This window comes from Scardinius erythrophthalmus (assembly GCF_964197995.2).
Source record: "Scardinius erythrophthalmus genome assembly, chromosome: 5".
Classification (NCBI taxonomy): Eukaryota; Metazoa; Chordata; class Actinopteri; order Cypriniformes; family Leuciscidae; genus Scardinius; species Scardinius erythrophthalmus.
Genome location: NC_138225.1, coordinates 43,460,178 through 43,486,099, shown reverse-complemented (window position 1 = coordinate 43,486,099; position 25,922 = coordinate 43,460,178). Strand labels below are relative to the sequence as shown.

General features: G+C 35.2%; 1 protein-coding gene across 5 annotated transcripts in view; it reads left to right on the top strand.

Annotated features, from left to right (window-relative positions):
* The window catches only part of mast4 (microtubule associated serine/threonine kinase family member 4), a 171,813-nt gene that overhangs the window by 25,179 nt on the left and 120,712 nt on the right, over positions 1–25,922 (top strand). For all 5 annotated transcript variants that reach the window (XM_081364905.1, XM_081364907.1, XM_081364904.1 and 2 more), the window contains exons 2-3: positions 7,761–7,914; positions 13,641–13,768. In XM_081364905.1, coding sequence (XP_081221031.1) covers positions 7,761–7,914; positions 13,641–13,768 — 282 coding nt within the window. The remainder of the gene's footprint in view (positions 1–7,760; positions 7,915–13,640; positions 13,769–25,922) is intronic.

Below are 25,922 nucleotides of genomic sequence, written 5' to 3'. Positions count from 1 at the left end.
CAACGAAAACTATGATGAAAAATGTTCATTGTCAACCCTTTTTCCATTACTAAGAAGAGACTACACTGGCATTAAGCCATAACTGTGACAATATCAACATGCAATATTGTTGAGGAAAAAAGACGAGACTAAAAGTTAAAAAATCTAAATGCTACCAAAATCTTTGCTTTCATGCTTGCGGTTGCCAGATGTCGAGAGTTTAGATCCCCCAAATCATAGTTTTTCAGAGTATGTTAATTTTTATGATAAATAGTAATAAATCAGGAAACTAGATGAGGTAAAATAAACCATGCATAAGAGTTGACATTCTCTTGATTTGTGGTTAAATGTGAAAGTGCAATAATTCTGATGAAATGTAAAAATACATTTCTCAAATGACAACAATTGTTGTGGCAGAATAATTTTGGGCAGAATAATCATGATCATTATTTTAACCGTTATTCAGCATGATGACAATAGGACTAAGTTTTTATTGACTAAAGCTAGACTAAAATTCCCAGACGTTTAGTCGTCTTAAACTTGACTAAACAAAAACTGGAAAAGGTTGACTAAATGTGATAAAAACTAAAAAATACATTTGACACTGGACTAAGAGTAAATTAAAATATTGCTGATGAAATTTATATCAGATTTTAGTCTTTACTATCTTGAAAGACCTCAGCCAAATATTGTGGCTTAAGTTTGCTTTAGCGAACACCACTAACATTTTCTTTAGATAATGTAAAAAATAAAAAAAGATAGTAGACAGTAGGTGTTCTTCGTCTGCAACATAAGGCACTTCATGGGTCACAGAAATTGCACAGCTACTCTCCCATAGAAATAACTGACCTCCACATATCTGTCCTTCATTGGCAGCCAGACCACAAGGAAAGATGGTTTATGTGGATGTTTTACCGACGCACACCTTTAATCTTCTTAGAGAGTTCAGGACATAATTATCTCCTTGAGTTATACTGTAATTATATAACCTTTCATATCTGTTTATTTGAAATCCTGCTAAACTGTAAATCCCTCATTATCTTGTTCTAAAGTTTATAAAGTATGTTAGGTCAAAGATAGTATTAAAACTTTTAACTTCACACTGTCCCAAAATGAACTTTGTGCTGGCTGTGATCTCATACTTTGAAAATATAATTTCTGTCAAATTGCCTTGTTTACAATCAGGGACTGAGACATAATAAAATTTTACAATAAAGTTACTCTTTCTTCAACCTCTGTCCCACAGAAAAGATTATACTGCAAGTATGAATCATAGTTTGAACTGTAAGCACGTCCAAAATGCATCATGGGTATATTTTACAACATCATTTGTTTTTATAATAGATGGACAGTTGAGATATGTAAAGAAACTTTTTGGCGAGTGACCAGTTATGAGGTCATAAAGAGATGTTATCTTATTTTGTGTCCAGCAGGCTTGGGTTAAACATTACCTCCTCATGAAAACAGACAATGAGTAATAAATTAGCTCCTTTTCTGCAGGCATAGTTTCTGTTTGCTCTAGGCGTTGCACTTTTGGTTATGTAGTCACTTTAGTTTATATTACTTGTTGATTTTAGTAGTTTAGTTAACTTACACTTTAAATTTCTATAGACCGTAAGTTTGTATTCAACCAATCAGAATTCAATTGTCAACCTTATTGTCAAATAGGGTCTTGTTTGTTTCATTTATTGAATTATTTATTTATGTAAAGTGCCCCATTATGCTTTTTCGAATATTACCTTTATGCAAATACAATTTAGCTGTTTGTGAATTTAAAAGGTCTGCAAAGTTTCAAAGCTCAAAGTGTGTGACAAATAAAGTTCTTGTCTTCTAAAAGAAAGAATCAATTCTGAACTGCTGAAACGAGTTGTCAGCAATTCCAGTCTCCCTTCCTGTTGCATACCTACGTAACAATGCCTGTGAACGACGTCTTATTTGACCCGCCCTCAAACACTGTAGTTGTAGCTGAGGCCTGGATGAGTTTGGTTTGTGTTGTTGACATGCCGAGAAGATGCTGTTTTCAGTGCTCCAAATCCACTTTGCGTGTATTTCAAAAGGTTGAGGACTGATGAACGATGGTGTTGGTTTTTACATATCAATTTGAGCCTGTGTATTAAGTGCAGAGGAAGCCTCCGGAACTGAAATTCAGACATGTTATTAGGTGTTTTGTTTCTGACATGGGCTGTAAGCAGTAGACCTATCACAACAGAGTGGGCCATTTGACCAATCAGAGAAGAGTTGGAAAGGTGGGGTTTAGAGAGACTGAATCTTCAAAAAAATCATATTCTGACTCTTTGTGAAATGAGGTGATGTGCAATGTATATTTTGAGAAAAAAGTTTTATTTGACCTAGGATGCATGTAAACCTACTGTATTGTAGTAGACCTGTAGCAGACAAACTTTTAAATAGTATAATAGGGGCACTTTATATAGATCTAAAAATGTCATGTGATGTAACCGTAAAGTCAAAAGGAAACATTTTCCTTATATATTGTGTACATGTGTTTTTATCTTTTTATAATCAAAAATTAATTATTAATGTATAATGGCAATAAAGCAAAAAGCAGATTTGGTAACATACTATAGATGTTTAAATAATAAAGTAATAATGAAATAAAATAATAAAGATTATGTCAAACTGCAAAAGTTTTCTTTAAAAACATCATAATGTAAACTCAATCTTAAAGTTCCATCCTGTTTGACTTAATGCCCCCCAAATTATCTAAATTAATTTATGGATTAAAAACGTGCAAACCATAGAGGTATAAACCAGTCATTTTATGCATAAAGTACATTATTAAAGTATTTTTCAAAAAATGAATATATCTGAATGAAAAAAAAAACAAAAAACAAAAAAACCCAAAACAAACAGAGCATCGTCATTGACCTGACATAAACAATATATTTAAGATATTCTGTCCCTCTGTAGTTGATATAAAAAGGATTCAAACTTTTCCATTTAGGGAAAACATTGTATTGTTTTGAACACACGCCTTTTGCTTTCCATGCATGATTATATCTCATCTCACGGTTTTGTCGAGCACAGAATTTTGTGGTGTTTGTGAAAGGTGTGGTGGTAGTGTATTGGTCAGTGGGGCAAACAGCTCACCTTAGGGCAACCGTACTATGCACATCTAAAGCTTTTGCTCCTCATTGAAACAACTGTAAGTGTTTCCTAAATGGTTCCTATGCATATATGGCCACATCTAGATGCATTTTTACTTGTTGAAACAGCTGCCTTTATTTATTAGTCGTCTGGGTTGATAATCTAAATGTCTTTTGGAAGGGTGATCCATGAACTAGAGATATGCTGTGCTCTGCTTTCAGCAATGGGCATAAAGCCAGATTGCTCCAGGTGGTTGATTTAATGAATCATACAAAGTAGCTTCTGCTTTTTTGATGCCTCATAGCTCTTCATCAGAATTCAGAATGGTTTAGCTTTTCATAAACTTGACACAGTTACGTTTTTGCAGGGTGTGATGGAAATATCAGCTGCAAGATTTGTGGAAACTTGGCTGTGAGGCACATTTCCTCCTGCTGCAGCTCTCCTTGACTTGTCTTCCTGAGGACTTTAGCAAATGTATTTGGGTCATAATGTTTAGTTGTGAGAGAGACAGAAATTATAACATCATCTTACTGCTCAATATGTGATTCATTCATTTTCATTGCAATAAAGAGCTCTTTCAGAGCACTTAAGTGTGAAGCATGTTCTTTAAGTTCTTTAAAGTTTAAGTAACTTTTAAAAAATAATCCCCTTATGAGGGACCCCCTTTCTCAAATTTATTATTACATTTTTACTCCCTAAAGCATGCAGTGGATTGAGAATGAATGGGATAAAGTCACGTGAGAATAGGCAATGCCTCAGTCGCGCTGTGATTGGATATGATTGGTTATGATTGGATATGATTGGCTTGTGCACTAAATCCCACCTCTTGTTTTCGTGCACGTTTGCGAAACAGATGAAAAAATTATGCTGTGAATGGGAAGACTAATAGAGTGGTGCAGGTATGACATCACTTTGTAGGCCAACTGGCAGTTAGCATCACACTGGTTCCCAATGGGATTTTACCAAAGGCTTTTGTATTATCACAAAAAAAAAAATCAACAACATTTGTGATCAACAAAATTTTATGATACTTTCTTGTCCATCAAGATAATTTTCCCAGATAAACACAACTTTTATGAATTTCGAAGCCTAAATGCAGTCTCCTGAAGTAAAAAGCTAAAGGTAGGCTACACATTAACTACACCACGGTTGTTCCACGACTTCATCACTAAGCTTCCGACAACTTACGTTTTTATCTGAAAACAAAAAAAACATTTTCCCTGAAAGTTTTAGTTAGAATACTTTATAAGGGCACAATTATTAGCATAATGAGTTTGTAAAAGCAGACTGAGTTAACCTGTTCGACGTGCTGGCGTTTAATCCATAGATATCATATAAAGGCTAGATGTCTTAAGGCGGAGTCACTTCCGGCATCACCGGCGGCCATCTTACCACAGGGCTCTGTGAATTAAGGTGAGTGAGCAGCACGCACACAAATCCTCTTATCTCGGTGAAATCTGGACGGATTTACAAACGGTTTGGTTTCTTACAAACGTTATTAACGTGGCTATAATTCTGAATGCTTAAACATTTTGAACATAATTATTCATATGTATGCAGTATAATAGCTACATCTCTGACGTTTATAACAAACCAAACCGTTTGAAAATCGGTAGAAAATTGAGCAAGTTATGGTTATTTAAACGTACATGCACCATGTTATGAGTGAGCGAGCACCCTGTGGTAAGATGGCCGCCGTGTGCGGATGTCGAGCTCCATTGGCCAGCAGCACGGACGAGACATCTAGCCTTTATATGATATCTATGGTTTAATCTCCCTGACAGCCTCTGTAGTCACATTTAGCCACTTGTTAGCAACTCCCTTTTTCAAGACACGTTATTCTATGTCATAGAATTAAAGCATGAAAGTGTCTTGAACTTGTGTTCACCACAGACCTTATTTTCAGCCATTTAAGCAAAAACCCATTAAAAAAATCCATTGGTAAAACTCATTTCCGCGTTTTGGCCAACAAATTTACGTCACTCCTGCACCACTCGATTAAAAAGTAAGTTAAAACTCACCCACTTAGATATTACCTCTTTGTCATGTCAAAATCAAACTTGAAATGGCCTGAAAATATATGATTATATATATAAAATATATGATTTTTATTTTTTATTTATTTTTTGTGATTCATTTCAGAACACCACTGCATGCTACTTAGTTTGTTTTAGTTCATTTTTAAAAAAAGAAAAAGAAATTGATAATTTTATTCAGCAAGAAGGTGTTACTGTATATAACTGATTAAATGTATAAATAATTGTTTAATGCTACAAAAGATTTCTATTTTAAATAAAAGCTGACATTGAACATTCTATTAATCAAAGTATCCCAAAAAAGTATCAGTTTCCACAGAAATATTTAGTAAAACTGTTTTCAACATTGATAATAATAAAAATAACCATAATTAATAATTGAGCACCAATAATAATTGATACTTTGCTCTCACGAGAAATATATTAAATATGATAAGTGCAATTCAATATTTATAACCAGTATTACCAGCACTTTATATGTAAATGTAATATGCCACATGACCTTTACCGGTCCCGGCCTCAGGTGGAGGTGACCTCATGTCTTTCCATTATGGTCTTGTTCTCCACTAAAGATGTGGGTCTTCTCACATGGTTTTGGTTTTCATCTGTGTAGATCATTGCAGCTCTTTTCAGCAACTCCACAGAAGAGTGTGTAGTATCATAAATCCTTTTCCTCAAAGCAGAGGGAGTTCCCTTCAGTTAGAGAACACACTAGGCCTCCATTTGTTTATATTCACTGGGAGGAACCTCTTCCTCTACTCTTACATTGTTCCACAGCTTGGTGCTACTTAGCTCCTCATGAGCCTTTTCAACTCTGTTTGACAATGGAAAGAAATGACGTTTATGTCATACGGCGTGGTGTAGAAGTGTTTGTGATGGCAACAATGGCAAAGTCTTTCTTCAAGGCCAGATGGTTTTGAACTCCGTATTCCACCCTTAGTGGATCTTTATACATACTGTGATAGCCTTCAAATTTACACACATATTATATAACCTGTGCTGTTTATGAATGGACAATCTGATTGCTATAAAAAAAATATTTCAAGGTGCAACATTTAGTTGGTAAATTCTATTATGGATTGTTCCTAGTGATAAACCTGATGCGTTTAGGGTTTCATGATATACAGTATAGTATGTATGTATTTTTCTTTTTCTAAAGCTCTAGGTTTATTTGCTCATTAAAAAAAAAAGAGTTGTGATCATATACCAACATGACATATTGTTGTTATTATTATTATTATTATTATTAATAAATATTTAACTAAATAAGAAATTTGTAATATTGTAAAACTTCACTGTAAAATAGAAAAAAACACACAAATATTTAACTTAATTCTCTTTTGTTTAAAACCACTGGTTTACAAATGCTCCTCACTGCAAGTTTGAAGATGGTTGGCGCATATTGCATTGCCAAATGCACATTATCAGCAGTGTTTAATTTGAGCCAGAGTAAAACTGATGGTGTTTCTGATCAATAGAGATCCCAGGAAGATGGAACTGCAGCCCTGGACAATTCTGCTAATACTAATCAGGATAGCAGGAGATACGAACAACGGGAGTTAGATTAGTCAGAAATCCATGTACTGGAAAAGGCAACGATGTCGTCGGTGAGGGAGAATATCACTGATCAACTGATATTTGGTTGAGATGATATTTGGTCTCAACGTAGCTATATGCGACTGAATAATAGACTAGGGTGTAGTTAGGGCCGTGCCGAAATTATGTTGTAAATGATGATTAGTTGTGTCATCACCGTTTAGTGCTGTCATTGAATGTTCCGAGAAAACTGAAGTTTTTCATCCAGCACTTATTAATTTACAAATTAAGCATTGGTTATAAGCAACCCAAACTCAGGTAGATGCAGAGATGAGAAGCAGCATTTACTATGAACAGATTTCGATCACAAACTGCTTGTGTGTAAATGAACAGTCAGTGTTGCATGTATTTAATTAAATTAATTAAATTAAATTACAGCCTTTGCTTGATAATAGCACTACACCATATCACCATTCAAAATAATCCGTTTTATTCTTATATAATAGTGCCTCCCTCCTTGCTTTGGTAATGAACAGTTTGTTGTCTTGGATTTTTCCAATAATGGTTTCCACTAATGTGTTTATCATTTGAGGTGGAAAGAGCCCTCAGATGTGTTTGCTTGTCTAGAAAGATTTTATCTGTACGAGAAAAAGCCTTGTTTTGTTCATTGAGTGCTGGAGGGGGTGAAAGGCCTCAAATGAACTGAAAGTGGAGGAAATGGTTGGTTATATATAGCATTTAGAAAATTAAAATGACAATTATGATAATAATAACACAGTGGGATTTACCAGTATCAAATGCAGCATTAGTGACTGATTCATGCTGAGATTTAAATATTGTCCACGTGAAATGATTTTCACAGGTATGTAACTTTAGATGGGGTTGAAAAAATAAGAGTGATGTCAGTCAAAAAAGGAAAGGTGGTTTAGAGATGGAGTATGTTATTATTACCTTATTATGAATGGAGTAAAGTATTGTCAGTAATGGATATGCAGCGCTAAGTATGTTGTGTATTTTTGTAAACACTGCAGTGCTATTCGTGATGTGATCTTCCTTGTAATGTTTCCCAGATTGAACTCCATGTTGATCTCATCTCTCTTCCAGCCGGATAACATCCTCTACCCCCCCTCCATGCCTTTCCGCAAGTCCAGCAACCCAGACGTATCTCACGGCTCCAGTTTAGCGCTGAAATTTAAACGACAACTCAGCGAAGATGGCAAGCAGCTTCGGAGAGGAAGCCTAGGGGGCGCTCTTACAGGTAAATCACGATTTTTTTTTTAACACGATTATAGGTGGAGGTGATATGATCGAAGTCTTATTTCATGATGATAGTAATTTTAACTCTCAGTGAAGTTTCACAATTATCGATACTTCAGCAAAAACTAATACTAGGTTAATGAATGAAATTAAAAGTCCTCAAAACAGTTACAGAAGACAAGTAAACAGTCAGCAATACAATAACAACAAAGAAACTAAATTACAAAAAAAAAAGATCAGATCAGTAATAGCCTACAACAGAAATTGAATAAAGTAATCAAATGTAAAATAACACCGCTGTATACATTAAATAAAGACTAATCATTATTAAAACTACAGTTTATTCATTCAATAGCAGTGAGAGATTTTATCTTTGTCTTTTGTTGTTTGATTAACAATAATAACTGCAGCTGATTTATTAGGCTGCTTTCATTTTAAGAGTTACAGTAACACACAGACCCAATATACTGTTACACACGCACTCTTTCTCAGGTTTTACATTCACTGTAAGAAATAACCGACTGTGTTATGAGGACACTTACCAAAACGGCATTACGACATATTTTAGGTGTGTATCTGAAGCCAACAGTTTACTTTGCTTATGCGCGTTCCGCCCCATCTCGGAGCGCATGCACAGGACGCCGCCTAGGGAACTGTATCAACACTGTTTAATATCAAGTATATCCCGCAGTTTAGCAACAGTAGACGGCATTTTACAACAGTCACTTATTTGGATGTCAAGTTTGGGCTTAGGGAGGAAGGAAACGAAGGTGCGTGGGACTGAATGCAGCAGCGGCACAATAACCGTTTCACATCGATTATCTTGTTTTCATAATCATTGGAACCCAAAATCGAAAATCTTTGTGTACAGTCAGATGTAAATAGGGTCATATTGTGAAACATCATACTTTTCTTGATCCTTTTTTCCTTGACACAAAAACCACATACTGCAAATAACCATTTACTCGTTTTAATTGAGAAAAAAAAGTGAGCCATTCACAACAGTATTTACCACATTTTCTGGGTAACAAGTCACACCGAATCATATTTGCATTGGTGAGAGAAAAAAAAAAAAAAAAAAAAACAAGTAGTATGGATGTATGTCACATTTTATTAATTTCTAAAATACTGTAAAATACCAGTAAATAAATACAACTTTTACAAACAGTATTTTATTTCCCTTCACTCCACAACAAATCCTTTACATTTAAAATTATCCAATTATCCAGGAATCACAGGAGTAAACAAAGGCAGCGTAACAGCTTGTATCAATAAACAAAGACAGTTTCGGAGGAGGAACATAACCAAACTCAGGACTTAAATACTAAGAAAAGAAGACATTGCTGATAATTTTAAGTAACTGGGGGATATTTAAAACAGGGAATTAATCAGAAACCACAACTAATCAAAGCAGGGAAACAGGAACTAAGGGAAACAAAACAGAATATCAAAATAAGAGCAAATCAAAGCAGGGAAACAGGAACTAAGGGTAACAAAACAGAATATCAAAATAAGAGCCTGTAACTGTGACGCCTGCAAATATTTAAGTTAATATTTAATATTAAGTTTTTTTAATTCAATTGATTAGACATGCTTCTTGATTGTTAAAATTGAATTTAGCTATTTAATTGAAAAACAAAATTTTGAAAAAAAAAATTATGGATTTCATGTGGGCTCAAAAAATTTAATTTGTCAAACTTTTAATAAATATTTGATAAATTGTATATAATATATTGTATAATTTCAATTAATTAGACATGCTTTTTGATTACTAGAGTACAAACTGTAGCAAGCAAGCATATGCTTAATCACCATTATAATTGTATGGGGGTCCTTGGAAAATTTTCTCCCCTCTAAGGGGTCCCTGGCCCCAAAAAGTTTGAGAACCCCTGTTGTAGAGTATAGAAAAGCAATTGTACTGCGTTTGTGTCGAACTCATCCGCAGTTGAGTTTACTTTATAATTTGTGCGGTCACGGCTGTGCGTGAGATGGAGTCGAACTCAGAAAATAAAGTATTCCGGGCCTTTAAAGGGATAATTCACCCAAAAACTGTGATTTATTCACAAACTTTCTCACTGGACTACACTATGTTCCAGGTCTATTGGATCCATTTGATAGCTTTGTATAAGGAACAGACTATAATGCATTTATGTTAGCTAGCTTCATTTTAGTAGGGTGGGGCTTTGGAGAGGGGGCGTGTGTTAGTTAGCAAAATGGCAGATTTTTGCAAAACGTGTAGTGAATTGAGGGCGCTACATTTATATATGTGCAAGTGCAAATTAAAATTTAGGCAGAGTTTCCACCAAATTCAAGAAACCTTGATTGTTTACAAGTTGACCTCAGGGGAAAAAATATAATAAATATAAATTTATAATATTGTCTCTTTTAAAAATTAAATGTGTTACAGACAATCCAAGCGAGACCTTTCATAGAACTGATTACAATCAGTCGATCTCGTTTAAAGCCACTCTGAAAAGTAAAGTAAGTCAGAACTTTATAATGCAGAAAGTTGCGATTTCATTTAATATTTTTCTGTTTCGGATTTGGCTCCTAAGAGCTTCATAATGCTATTTTCATTAGACGTGACATTATGACCACCGTATTTGACTACATTGTTTCATGTGATGTTTGTCTTGCTGTTCCTCATGGTCTGATGTGTTGAATCAGGTATATAGGGCACACTGCTGAAATGTGCTGAGGGCGTCTAGCTGGCATTTCCTCAGTCATGTGGACGGTGACTATATGGAAGCTCTTTCGTAGTGAACCGGAATCGCAGTTTTCCTTCTACGTATCCTGTTTTTTGACCGGGTTCGGTGACCATATAGAACCCACAAACACATAAATACAGGTTAACAATAGGTTGTCTAGGATACAATGCTATAGCTAAACAAAGTATATTTCTAAGAGAAGAAAATATAATGGTCTTATTATTTAAAAAAATAATCCTCTCTCACCTCTCCTAAACTGAAAAATGTTTCAATCTGATTTAGTTCAGTATTCTAGTATTTGAAGGTAATTTTGCCCTTACTGCAGTGAGGTTTTGCTAGTTGCCAGGGAGAAGATTGTTCTGTATTAAGCTTGAGAGGACAAACAGCTGCTGATTCATATGTAAAGGACTTGAGAAATCAAGAAACACTTAAACTTGAAGAACACTCGACACACAAAACATGAAGTGAAGAGCAGGACAGATATGCATGGACAAACACATAATACAAATGATCGGATAAGCCCATTTTAATCACATGGAGACGTTCCATTTAATACATTTGATTGCATTTTATATTTGTAGTAATCAGCTTTTATATCGTCCCAAATCAAATTAATTTAAATGAACTCTGCGATGATGCTTTTGTCATGGCCAAACTCCTGCCATTATTTATTTACCTTGATTTACCATTTATTTGACCAAAAGGGACACATGCTCCTTGCTAATGCATTATTTGCTATGTAAGCAGTTATTTGGAAATAACACATCAAATATTTGCTTCTCTGAGTCTACAAAACCATTTAAAATGACAAGCCACAGTTTTACGCAGCACCTAATGCACCATGAAAACAATTCCTGAAATGTAAGATCACAAAAGCGTAAATGTATTATATTAAACCATATACAATTTGGGTCTAACAGATTTAATTTCTTCTGACATGACTCCTCAACCATTAAATTGCATTTGTATGGCAGCTCAGTGTTATGAAGGTATATTACATTATCAATCTAAACTATCAATAGATCAACGGGGGGCTGTAAAATGATTAGTTTAGGTGAAGAGGCCTTCCACAGTGCTGTAATGTACTGTGACAGTGTGAAAGGCATGAATATAAGATAAATAATGGTATAAAAGAGCTTCTCCCAAAAATAAATTTTCTGAGCCATTTTTGCAATGACTTTTTTGATCAGCTGGTGTGACAAAGATTTGACTATATGACTGTAAACACGATCCACTTACATTTAATGATAGAAAGTGTCACAATACTTTTTTTTTTAAACAGTATAGTATATCTATTGTTTTATTATTTAAAACCTTTTATTATTAAAAACTTTATCTTCTTAAAATGTTTTGCTTAAAGTGTGCTCGTGCTATATTTCTGTAAAATAAATACCTCTTGGTTTGATATCTTGCTATCTAATGCAATGAAAATCATACATTAAAGGGATAGTTTAGCCAAAAATTAAGATTCTGTCATGTAGTTCCAAAGCTGTATAATGTCCTTTCTTCTGCGGAACACAAAATAATATATTTTAAGAAGTCCATTTGTCCATACATACTAAGGCAGTGGGATTTGACACACTGGACCCCATTGACATTCATTTACAAAAAAATACACAGAAGAAATAAATAAAATGTGTGGTTCAATTTTGGGTGAACCACCACTTTGACTGTGGTTTAAAAGGCCATTCACACAAATCGCTGTGAGGACCAATTTTCCCCCTTTTTTCAAAATTCTGAAGTGTTTAATGTCAAAAGATGCAAGCACAACAGTTAAACATGTCCATCTGGTGCATTGTTTACTTTTAAAAACAATGGAAAAACTGTACAGTAGAATGCAAGAAACTGTCCCTAAGTGTCCAAATGTTTTTGGGCTTGCTACACACACAAAAAAGAAAGAAAAATTGTGTATTTACACAAATCGTATGCCTTGCTCACTGGGCATTTTGACCTTTGCCCCACGCCAGGCACATGCCTGTAGATGCTGTAATGTGGGTCATGTTGATCGGCATATGTTTGTTATGACATGTCCGTTATGATGAGTCACTTGAGTCATAGCCTGTGAAATAGTAAGACACTCCCAGAATCCTCTATGATCTTGTCTGAACATATTAGATTATTATTTACCACGTTGCCTTCAAGAACATGTTTTGTCCAGTATGCTACCACTAAATACTAATGTTCCTTGGAATCCTGCTGTACTTTTTACTTATAGATGTAATGTTGTATTTGCATGTATGTATTTATATACTGTTTCACTGGTGTGTGTATGTTTGTGTTATATAATGTATGTATTTACAGGGGTTGGACAATGAAACTGAAACAATGACTAATATAGTTTTGGAGGTTTTACGCATATATACTGTATGCACGGTCTGGTGGACAGTCTTAACTGATTGCACATTCCATCATTAAGAGCAGAGTGTGAAGGTTGAATTAGCAGCGTTACGGTGTGCAGAAGCCCCAAAGAGGCTTTACACCCAGACTGTTGGACTGCAATATTATGGCATTCTCTACTGTGCTTGATGGCCGTGTCACTGCCAAGGACAACCAAACCATTCTGGTGGACCATGTGCGCCTAATGGTTGAGACATTTTACCCTGAAAGGGGTGCCGTGTATCAGCATGATAATGCACCAATACACACAGCAAGACTTGTGACAGAATGTTTTGATGAACATGAAAGTGAAGTTGAACATCTCCCATGGACTGCACAGTCACCAGATTTAAATATTTATGAGCCACTTTGGGTTTTTTTTTTGGAGGAGCAAGTCAGAAAACGTTTTCCTCTACCAGCATCACATAGTGACATGGCCACTGTTCTGGAAGAGGAATTGCTTTAAAGTCCCTCTGGACACTGCAGGACCTGTATCTGTCATTCCAAAGACGAACTGATGCTGTATTGGCCACAAAAGGAGGCCCTACACCATATTAAAACGTTATGGTCTAAAACCAGGTGTTTCAGTTTCATTGTCCAACCCCTGTATGTTTTACTCACACAAATCTTTTTATTTTTTCAGGGAAGTACCTGCTGCCATATGCTTCAACCCAGCAGGCATGGTCAGCCACAGGCTCAGAGACCACCAACTTGGTGCGCATGCGCTCCCAGACCCTTGGCAAATCTGCGCCCTCTCTCACTGCCAGCCTGGTCAGTATACCACAAACAAATTGAGTTTAGCCTGATATCATTTGGTGGATTCACTGCTCAAACACTAGGGAGCGCCACTGTATCATTGGCACAAAATAATAACATTGATTTGGTCTGATCTGATAGAGTTGATTGTGATAATGAACCTTCTCATTTCCGATAAGTAGACTTGTAGGATGTTTGCGTTTTAGCATGTTGTACTTTGAAAAAGAACCAGGCATTTAGTTTGAAATTGGAATAAAGTCTTATGGACCGATGAGGATGATTAACCTGTTCCGACTAATTGAAAGAAGAATAAGAAAAATAGAGCCAGGAATGAATTAGAAAAATGTATAAAACCTAATCAGTAAAAAATGTCATTTTCTCGATGAGGTGGGTTGAATCCAACCACAATGAATGACACTTTGTGTGGTACCAACATAGTTCCAGTTTTAATGAATTGACATCACACCTTTGATGACAAAAAAAATCATCTCTTGTTGTCTGTGGTTTGTATTAATTAAGTATTAAATATGAGGACTCGAAAATTGAAGGGTCGTTTCACACAAAAATGAAAAATCTCTCAAAATTCTGTCTACTTAGCTTCATGTATCATATATATATATATATATATATATATATATATATATATATATATATATATATATATATATATATATATATATATATATATATATATATATATACACATATACATATATACATCCTCAAAATATTCAGGCTTCTCTATTCTGTACAAATGGTAGTGTTGACCAGAGGCTGTCAAACCAGTGCTATAAAAGTACTATATACTATGCAATTTGTAAATGTTGTTCTTTGCATGAGTCGTATAAAGAAATTCAGAATCACAGCAAATTGGAGAAGTAGTCTTCCTGCTGGGTCAGTAAAATTGTTGGTAACACTTTAGAAACCTGTTCATTCATTAATGGATAACTACACAGGAACAAATGAGAAACACAATATTAACATTCTAAATACTGTTAACTTACAAGAAACTCTGGTTAATTAATTAGGAAGTAATATCGCTCAGTTGAAATAAGGTGAATAATTCACTTTTTTTAACTAAAGTGATACCAAATTATTAATTTTATCAATTATTAAAGGGGTCATATAATGCCATTTTTGTACAAGCTAATATGATTCTTTAGGGTCTAAATTAAAAGTTTGTAATATACTTTAATTAAAAATTCTCATTAGTATTGTAAGAAAACACTAATTTTACCTGGTAAAAAACAGCTCTGTTTTCAGCACGCCGTTTAAGTGCACACGTCTTTAAATGATAATGAGCTTTGCTCACCCCGCCCTCTGTTCTGTACGTACACCATTTATAACACAATAACACAATATCCATAACGCATTGTTCATTATAAACGTGGGATTATGAATTATATTGAGATCGTCGTACATAAAAAACATGGCGTAATGTACCCTTGAGTGTAAACAGCCGCATTCATCGTGAAGCGTGCAGCAAGCGCTGATAAATTTATTTATATATATTTAATATATAAATATATTATTTATATTATAAATAATATAAAGGTTAATAAAACGTTACACTCACTTCAGTTCTTCTGGAGGTGCAGCAGGAACACGAATAGTTGGTACGGATCCTATTTTCAGGAACAGCTTCTTAGCTAAACCAGCTTCACTGGCCCTCGTTTGTAAAGCAGTCTGGTGTGAAATGACTTGCATTGATCGTGGGGAATCCCCACAAGGGAACCCCGCGTCAATGCTTTGGGAATATTCCATCAAAAACATCAAAATGACTGCTGTGTTCCTTATTAGGCTACACCCAAGAACAATCGCTTAGACGCCATTCTTCTCCAGCATATCAATGCACTATGATGACAGACAGCTCGCTCACGAGCGAGGGCGGGTCTCTGTTGAAACGCAGTGCTGTCAATCACAATCGTGGGAGGGGCGTCGATTTTGTGACGTCACAAAATCGAACGGCTTGATTTCAGAGAGTGTCAAACATATAAGGAGATTTAAAAAAAAAACACTGGATGGATTTTTATCATTTTATGATGGTTGTGTACAAGGCACTGTCAACACACATTTCAGTACAATCAACTTGTAAAAGTGCATGTACCATTATATGACCCCTTTAAGTTTACATATCTTTTATCTGCTTTTACTGCTTGTATTATTTAAATGGAAAGTTTACCCAAAAATGTAAGTTTACTGAGCTGTCATTTACTCACCCTCATGTCATTAAAATCCTTAAATAATTATTTCATAATATTTTTGTTGACCTAGTAGTAAAAAATAAACTTAAGTTTTTCTGAAAGACCTTGCATTGTCTAAGAGTAATCATGTTGACCATAAGAAAATAGCAGCATTAAATTGTGTATTTTGGACCAAATATATTTAAGAAAAGGGTGTTTTTTCCCATTACTTTGTGCTGAGCTGGATGCTGTGAAGATATCCTGAGAACCCGCCATGTCTTATTTGCTTCTCCTGAGCCGTGGCAAACAGAGGTCCAGGTTCCATGTTGGGCGCCTGATTGAAATTAATGACCACAGGGAGCAGGGTCAATGCTGCAACAAACAGAATGTCATTTACTTAGTGGCTGTATCCGATCTGCTTTCATTGGAGCCTCCTTGGTCTCTCTCTCTCTCTCTCCCTCTCCCCTGCTGAAATAAACAGCCTTTGACCAGCTTAGAGAACCAGTTAAAACCATTTTACTTGTTCCCTGTACTGGCTATGCTGCTTAGAGTGGGAAAAAAAGGTCCAACTTTTATACAGAAACAGTTCTGTAAATAAATAAATAAATAAATAAATAAGTAGGCCTAAATATAAACAGAACAAATGCTTCTATGACATTTGTTCCTATTATTTGTTCTTGCATGTCTTCAATGAATGACTCTTCATTTGTCCTTCTATTTGGACAGAACACACTGTACTAAAGTACACTGCTCCCATTTATAGCACAGCACAAAAGAAATCCAAGTTATGAGCTTTGCAGCCTGAATTTAATATGATTCTTGAATGTGATTTAATTGAATTAGTCAAAAAGGCTCAGTCTAATCTAATGGATCACACAAAGTCAGTAAAAAAAAAAAAAATATTATATATATATATATATATATATATATATATATATATATATATATATATATATATATATATATATATATATATATATATATATATATATATATATATATATATATATATATATATATATATATATATATATATATATATATATATATATATATAATTTTTTTTTCTTTTTTTTTTTTTCTCACTGATCTGCAGCAATTATTTTTATAATGACTTGAAGTAATCCGAGAACCGTTACTGTGTGATATGTGTGTGATTACTGACTGGTTGTTCATGGGTATTTCTGCAACTATGCACTGTTTTGTGCTACTGGGATTAGGGGTTGAACATGTGATTAAAAATTCGAGTTAACGTCAACTAGTCGCTGATGACGTCTATAAATAAGCCTGAACAAGCTGAGACTCGAACGCTGGTTGCCTTGTGCACAGCTATGGCATATGACACAGTGTTGCCCACAGTGCTATTGATCCTACACAACAGCTTATTTTTATCAGCTCTTTTGTCTTTGGGTCATTATATTCCTCACAGATTTCTTCTCGTTCTAAATCAGATACTGATAAAGTAGCACAGTAAAGACTACATTTATATGAATGCATTAGTGAGAGATTGATTACATGTGAATTATTTCTATTATATATGATTCTATCTGGCAGCATCTCTCTACTAATAGTGAAGCTGTGGGTTTTAGTTACTAAGAAATATATGCTAGATTTTTTTCAGTATCTAAGCTATTTTATTGATTAAATCACAGAACAATGATGACAATACATTTCTGCGCTACTGAATGTTTCTGTGCATGCGATCTGCATGTGATGTGCGAGCTACAGTCTGTTTGTGTGTGCGTTACAATGCAGCAGCACATTAGTTTAGAATGGCAACGAACTTACGTGTACAATAAGTTATTTAAAACGTGCATTCACCCGATCAAATTTGAGCATCCAGATGGTACAATCAAACATATCTTGTGGAGCGCTCTCAGAGTAGCGAATGCATTTATTTGTCATTTTAACTGTTGCAAACTGAGTGTAAAAGTGGTCTTCATAGATTTCTTATCCTGTTGCACCCTTTATAGGCCATGATCAGCGACTATTCAACGTCAAGCTTAAAGCGTCATGGCAGAACCTTAAAGTTGATTAGTCGACTAGTCTGTGCAAACCCTTCCGGGATTGATTTTTATTAAACTGTCTTGGAAACTTTTCACCATGTGGTCATAATTCATGCTTTTTTTTTTTGGCATAGATTTTGTTTTACCCCTTTCCAAATTCATGCAAAATCCATCACAAAGTAATGAATTTAATAAAGTAATTGAATTGCATAACCACTTTAAATATTCATTGTGTGAAAAATAATATTTATACAAAGTACTTTCCCACAGTTGTGGTGTCATTTCCATCACAACCAACAATTTTCCATATAATATGTAAAAAATAATAATAATAATAATTGTGCATTTCCAATAACATGGCAAAATTATTCTGTGGTTTGTGTGAATACATTGTTGCTTTTTCAAAACTACTGAAAGAATAGTTAATGGAATTGTGTGTCTCTCTCTCTCTCTCAGTCTATGGTATCATCTCAGCTGTTTTGGCTTTATCAGGCTGTTTACATGACCCTGCTTCTAAATCAGCCTCCCTGAAAATCAATGGTGGCTGGGCCTTCCCGCTTTGCGTCGACTCCCATTGAATTGCTAATGGCCTTTTCCCCTGCGCCATTCCCGCGCTATCTTTTTGGATGTTCCCCCTCCCGCAAAATACAAAGGGAAGGAGTATGCCTTAGGAATGTTAACGCTGTTTAGTGAAAATGAGTGCCTGTGGAGTAGGCCGTCGATTCATATGTGACCTTGGAAAGATATTCCTTACACACAGAGGGAGCTTATCTGTTTTCCCTTTGTAAACCTCATGTGGAGGGTATATGGGTTTTTGCTTTGGTCTGTTTGGATATTCAGGAACTTTGTAAACTGTATGGGTTGTTGGAAACAGTTGTAGTAAGATAAAATGTGTTTTTTTTTTTTTTCTGCAATGATCACAGTGGATATCTCCATTATATCAAGGGGATTTTGTGTTTACTGTGCCTTCTACTTTGAGAACTCTGAGAAGAAACATGCAATAAAGAAAACAAGAAAAACATGGATTGTGCTTCAGCAGAAATATATTTGTCTAGGGGTATTGTGGTGGTGCTTTGTGTATATTATCTCTACAGAAAACACTTAAAACCAGACGGTCCTCCAGAAGAATTGTCAATCAAATAGATTCTACTGTCATGATTGTAATGTTAATTATTTAAAGGAAGCAACAGTAAGTCCCATTATGCTTGGTGTAAAACATTTTTTTGATAACAATCCATGGTTTTTCCTGCATTTTAAATATTTTGGCGGCCACCAAAATTAATCCTTGTCAATGATATTTGATCATTTAATGTGACGATACCTGCCGTTCTGTAGTACCGGTAACCACTGATAGCCAGCTTATTTGAAATGTTCCTGTGAGTGTTTGTGTGAGCAGTCTAAGCTTTTAAAGGTTTCTGTTTACAATGTGTTTTTGCAACATTGAGCTTTGTAGCCAATCACAGACATATCTGTTGAGCGTGTAAACACAATGTTCAATCAGGTGTACTCAAGTTAGTCAGAATCAGAGTTTTTGTTCAGTGCGGGTTCCGCATACTCACGATTCTTTTCATTATAACCAACAAGTATAAACACAACGTCAATAAAAGATTTATTTTTACTGCTGTTAAATACTGAAGTAATTGACAGCTTCAGTTAGAATATAATGGCAGCGATCTTTATTTGCTTTCTGTATATAATATATATTTTTCATGCTAAACTACATTTTGCAAAGTTTCTTGTTTGACAGCTGTATTTAAATGCACGATTGAATCTGATTGACAGTGATAAGCATAGCAATGGATGGAAAAAAACATTCTGATTTGTCTGTGTTTTTTGTTCATTTTATTGATAACTTTTCAAATCAGTCACTCAGTGACTCAGACTTTTCACATAGAACTATTTTATATATAAAAATCTGTATATTTATAAGCACTTTGTTTTATAATCTGAGGCTATGCCTACATTAATCCGGATACATTTGAAAACAGCATTTTCATTTAAAAATGCTCTCCGTCCACTAGCGGTTTCGGGCGTTTTCCAAAAGTTTCTCATCCACACTGAAACGTCGTCAAACGCTAAATTTACCTCACTGCGCATGCGTAAACCCTCACAAAAGTTCACTGAGATGATACAGACAAAAAAATAAATAATAAAGTTATCGCGCAATTCTTCTGGCAGGAGAATTGTATTTAGCAAAATATCTCACCATTCACTGATGCATCCAAGTTGCAGTTAGTCAACATAATGTGTTTTGGTCTAAAACACAACTACTCTAATGTTTTGCTGCAGGACAGCAAATGCGAGTAACTTTTCTGTCATCTTTGCAGTACTGCGATATGAGGAGTGTCCAGAGTGGAGAGTCCATATATAGAATAGCACATAACAGGCACAATACCAGTATAAACATGTTGGTTCAATATGTGGGACATGACTAAACATGCGTCATAATTTTCAAATACCTACGTTTTCACAGTCCACACTACATTTTAGAACGTCTTTTAATTAATCTGTTTTAAAAAATTAGAATGATCCAAATCAAAAAATAAGATTTTTTTTACATAATAATGATAATCTTACATCAGCTAATTAAGATCTGATAAGCGGGTGAAGGTTTACTGCGTGTTAAAGTCTTTTCATCGTAGCAAATTCATTTAATTATCATGACCTCGAATTTAGGTTCGAATGGCAATTTGTTATTGGTTATTTATATAATAGTTTAGCAATACACTTGATTTATTCTATTTAACTCGTTACTCTTATTATCCTCGTTCACTCGGGTGCCAAAGTCGTACAGGGGGCTCATACCGGCCGTTCATATTATGTGGGCCCGCGATCACAAAATCTCCAGTCTGATCAATAACCAGAGGTTATTGCTAAAGCAGTTTAACAATGCCGCCCACGCTTGCTATTGTTAAAAAGTACCCATGTAGCCCCCTATAGTCGCCTATAAAACAACTTAGTTAAAGCCCAAACAATAACCAGAGGTTATGGCTAGTACATTAAAGGGGTCATCGGATGCAAAATTCACTTTTATGTGGTGTTTGCATATAAATGTGTCTTTGCAGTGTGTGGACACAACCACCATACAATGAAAAAAATTTATTCACTCCTTTTTTATTTTTAATCCTCAAAAAGTCTAAACACACTCAATAATCAGGCCGTTTGGATTTTCTGAGCACTATGATATCATAATGCACTGCGAACAAAGCTGTTTTTGAGGAGGAAAAAAGGGTGTTGTTTTACACAACCATTGAGGAATTTTAACCAAAGTATATTACAAACTTCACATGAACACCCTAAAGAATCATACCAGCTTGTGGAAAATGCGCATCTGATGACCCCTTTAAGATAATGCCACTCCAATGCTTGCTATTACCTCAATAGTATTTTAATCTAGCCCCCTATAGTAATGCGACTGCATAACAGCTTAACCCTCTGGGGTCTGAGCTGTTTTCTGGGCCCTGGAGGTGTTCTGACATGCTCTGACATTTGTGCTTATTTCTGTTACTTGTGACATTTTCATGGCTAAAGTCTAATTACACTGTATTCAGCACAAACTCTGCTACAATAATATATCATCAGCATGTGTGTAAAAGTTTGTTGTTTTGAGATAATGACATTTATGCGTGGTTTGTGAAAATACAAAAAAAAATTCTCACTGAAATAAGGTCATGAAACCCATACTGATTATTTCTTCACAAGACTTTTGAAAATTGTATGACGTAGCCTAGAATATTTGCTCTAAAACTATGTTTTACATAGTTTAAAACTAAAACTATGTATTTGCTCTAAAACTATGTAAACTATCACCCTGACTGCTCATTCAGATAAGACAATATATTGATTTAAAATTTTTACGACGTGTTTTGTGTGAAAAAGCTTTATGCGGGAGCTCATTAAGCTTTTCACACCTGAGAAAGACAAAGACCCTCCCCTAACGGCCCTATTAGGAGCTATCAGGCCCTATCATTCTGAGCAACCTTGCACAAAGAATGAGGAGATTTAAAAAAGAATGGCTTTTAGATTTTTTGGATTTATTTACAACACAACATAATCCAAAGATACACAACAAATGACAAAAAAGCACTAATTGAAAACAATGATCCAAAAACAGAGACCTTTGTGCCGTTCCTAAAAACATTGTACATACCTTTCATTTCCAAGGTGTTTGATTTTCACTTTACCATGTTCATGTACAGAGACTCATGTGAATGTTGAAGTCCTCAGTGGCATCTGGGCCCTGAAAGAAAAAAAAAGTGAACATACTGATATCAAGAGAAAGGCCTGCACAATTTTGGGAATAAATTTTAGATTTTTCTGGTTAAAATTGCTTTTTAAAATTCACAGAATACACACACACACACACACACACATAAATGTTTCCAACAATATATAATATAATGAACACCAGGTTTGTTGTGCCTTGTAGGCATAGGCTATGCACAGTGCTGCATAAAATAATAATAACAATAACCTATAGCAGCCTATAAATCTTCGAAAATATTTCAGTAACAACTAAGCTAGAGAAAAATATATTGATTATCATGTTACTTCAAATGTTTCCATTCGTTATGATGATATGAAATGAGATAATAGTAAAAACATGAAGCCGTTTGGTGCTTTTCAAACGCGATCGCGATCCAAAATATGATAAACGCGATTGCGCTCAAATATAAAACATTATGGTTACCATATACATATCTACATTTGAGCAGATATCCACAAACACAGTAACAGTAAACACAGGTCTAAATATTATAATATTCACCATATATCTAGCAACAGTTCAACTGCAATGTGAAATTTATGCAACAATAACAAACTAATATGTAAGAATTTCTTACCTTACGTCTTTCTTGTCTTCAAATCGCGTTCTTCTTCTTCTGAGGTTGCCTAAATCCAATGTAAGCTCACGGCATGTCTTTCAAACTCGACGAAAAGCAGAGACTTGTGAAGTGTTTTGGTGTTTTGTTTTTGAGGTAATGAGCGCGTTTGCGTTCCATGTGGAGATTTGCATGTCAATCTCTTTTGTGCGAGTGGGCGTGGTCGAATTAAAAATAATTAGGAAGCGTTTGAGAAGCTGGACATCTTGTTGGTTTTATACAAATTACTTAAACAGAGAATATTTGTTTTCAGTTTGAATCCGATCATTTAAAAGTACACACTTAAATGTTTATAAAGGTATATGGCTCATAAATGTGTGACAAGTATTCGCTGAGTTTTGTTTCAGTTTATAGACGTGCTCAAGAAAAAAAAGTTCACCGCGACGGAGAGGTAGAACGCACACCCTGTTTATTTTCTTTATTTTACAAAAGCACAATGTTTTGATTCGATTGTAAGTGGACACGTACAAAAGTAAAAATATCACAGATTCTTTTTTTATATTTCTTTTTTCTGTATGACCATAAATGATGGAGTAATTTAAGTTTATAGTGCTACAATGTGAAGAAAATCCAGCAAAACGCGCCGGCGCGTTTGACGACCTCAGAGGGTTAAAGTCGAGCAGTTAGTCAGGAATCTAGAATCTCACCAGATGCTCACCAGGTGTCCCATGCTTCATCTAACCTGAGATCTAGTATGTACTTAACCCTGGACGCAGCTTTGCGGTAACAATGGATATGACGTCTCCAGAATTTACACCTTTTGAGGGCAGGATGCTATTTGCATGAAAGACCCACTCCTCTGTAAGAAAGATATCTCTAAACTCTTAAAAATGTTATTACCTTTTGGTTTACTACTTTGGGGATGAGATCTTTGTACCAGTCGCACTGAGACATTCCAAATGATACCAAACAATGTATAGTGTTGTATGATAATTGTCCACATTAAACCATCGATTTTTGGCTAAATTTCAGGTGATCTTAGCATTAGAGAGAGACGAAATGGGGAAGGGAGAGAAGTGTGAATTGGGAGGTGATCAACTCAAGTGTGACCGTGTCTCGAATGGGGATGTTAATATAGCAAGAGAGTTCAGATGTTAATTTCCTTTGTTTTCTCAGAGTTGCCCACTCTTCCAGTTTTTTCAGTCTTCCACTTCCTTTTTCCTTTTGTGGAAAACATAAACGCAGAAAAAAAAAAAGTTGAACTCTTTATGCTTTTTTTTTAACTATACTTTTGTACGTTTTGATCGTCATGTTGAATGTGGTCTGTAACTAGTGACCGTCAATATGATTCATGCATTTTAGACTTGTAAAGCGAAAGTTAAGTTGTTAATCACACATATCTCACCTTCCACCCCAACTCTGAAATCTGAAATTTATTAACTTATGTATAAATCCAGTGTCCGAACTGCTAAGACATCTTTTCACATATGGCCACCACCTTTTTTCTCTTAATTTTCTTAGTAAGGTGTTTCATGCTCCATAAACGGTCATATCTGAAGCTGATGAATTATGCTATTTATTAGAAAGATTTTAAATCGACTCTGTGCTCTATTAGCAGGTCCACTCATGGCGATTGCAGTTTTTATTAGTATCCAGTGGTTCTCACACAGTGTAGAATACAAATGAAGACTACAAAGGGATTATTTATGTATTATGACACTGCAGGAGTCACAGTGAGTCATCAGAGTTAAAGTTCCCCCAGAGGACATTTCATTTCATCAGTTCCCATAAGTCCTGTCTGAGCTATAAAGAGATGTTTGGATAAAAGTATAATCATCTATTCTTACAAAGATTTATTGAATGTTAAATATTGTCAGCCAAAATACCATAATGACTACACTTACTATTACATAATTATTACATATACAATTATTACATATATTGGCACCCTTTTATTAAATACTTTTTGCAATCTCCTTTTGCCAAGATTACAGCTCTGAGTTTTCTCCTATAATGCCTGATGAGTTTGGAGAACACCTGACAAGAGATCAGAGACCAATCCTCCATACAGAATCTCTCCAGATCCTTCAGATTCCCAGATCCATGTTGGTGCTCCTTCTCTTCAGTTCACTCCTCTCATCAGGTCAGGTGGGACGGTCATGCCAGATGCTTCTTTTTTTTGCTCAGTGACACATTTTTGTGTTGATTTTGATGTTTGTTTTGGATCGTTGTCCTGATGGAAGATCCAACCACGGCCCATTTAGCCCATAAGATTTCTAGCGGAGGCCGTCAGGTTTTTTTTTTTTTTTTTATCTGTTGATATTTGATAGAATCCATGATGCCAATGTATCTGAACAAGATGTCCAGAACCTCCAGCAGAAAAATATGCCCACAACATTAAAGATCCAATGGTATATTAAAGTGTACACACTGGGTGCTTTTTATCCTTGTGTGCACCAAACCCATCTAGCGTGTTTTTTTTTTTTTTTTTTGCCATGATTTTAGTGTCTTCTGAGCACAGAACCCTGTGCCGTTTGAAGTTCCAGTCGTGTTTGAAAACTGAACTTGATGGAGTTTGTTTTTGGATGAGTGAGGAGGATTTTTCTTGAAACCCTCCCAAACAACATGTGTGTAGGGGTTATTTGAAGTGTTTTTTCTTTTTGGTAGGCTTCTGACCTCAAGACTCAGCCAGGGCCAGAGTGGGGCCACTTTTCAGCCCGGGAGTTTCAGGCCCTAGACCGGCCCACTTTTTCCATGGTGGAATTCCAAATTAGCACTTTTTCCAAATTGGATAAATGAAGCAACAGTTCAACTCTTACTATTGTGTAGTTTGTATTAATACCATGGTTCAACAAATAATGTAAATAATAATTCACTTAGAATTTATAAGAAGCAATTGCGACTTTATTTCACGCAATTCTGACTTTATAACACGCAATTGCGACTTTATTTCACGCAATTCTGACTTTATATCTCGCAATTCTGAGAAATAAAGTCAGAATTGCGAGATGTAAACTCGCAATTGTGAGATAAAAAGTCGCAATTATCTTTTAAAATGTTTTATTCTGTGGCGGAAACAAGCTTCCATACCTCCTGGTATCTTCCTCCCATCCATCCTCCCTGACGCGTACCGTTACGGTAGGGCCGGCCCAGCTAT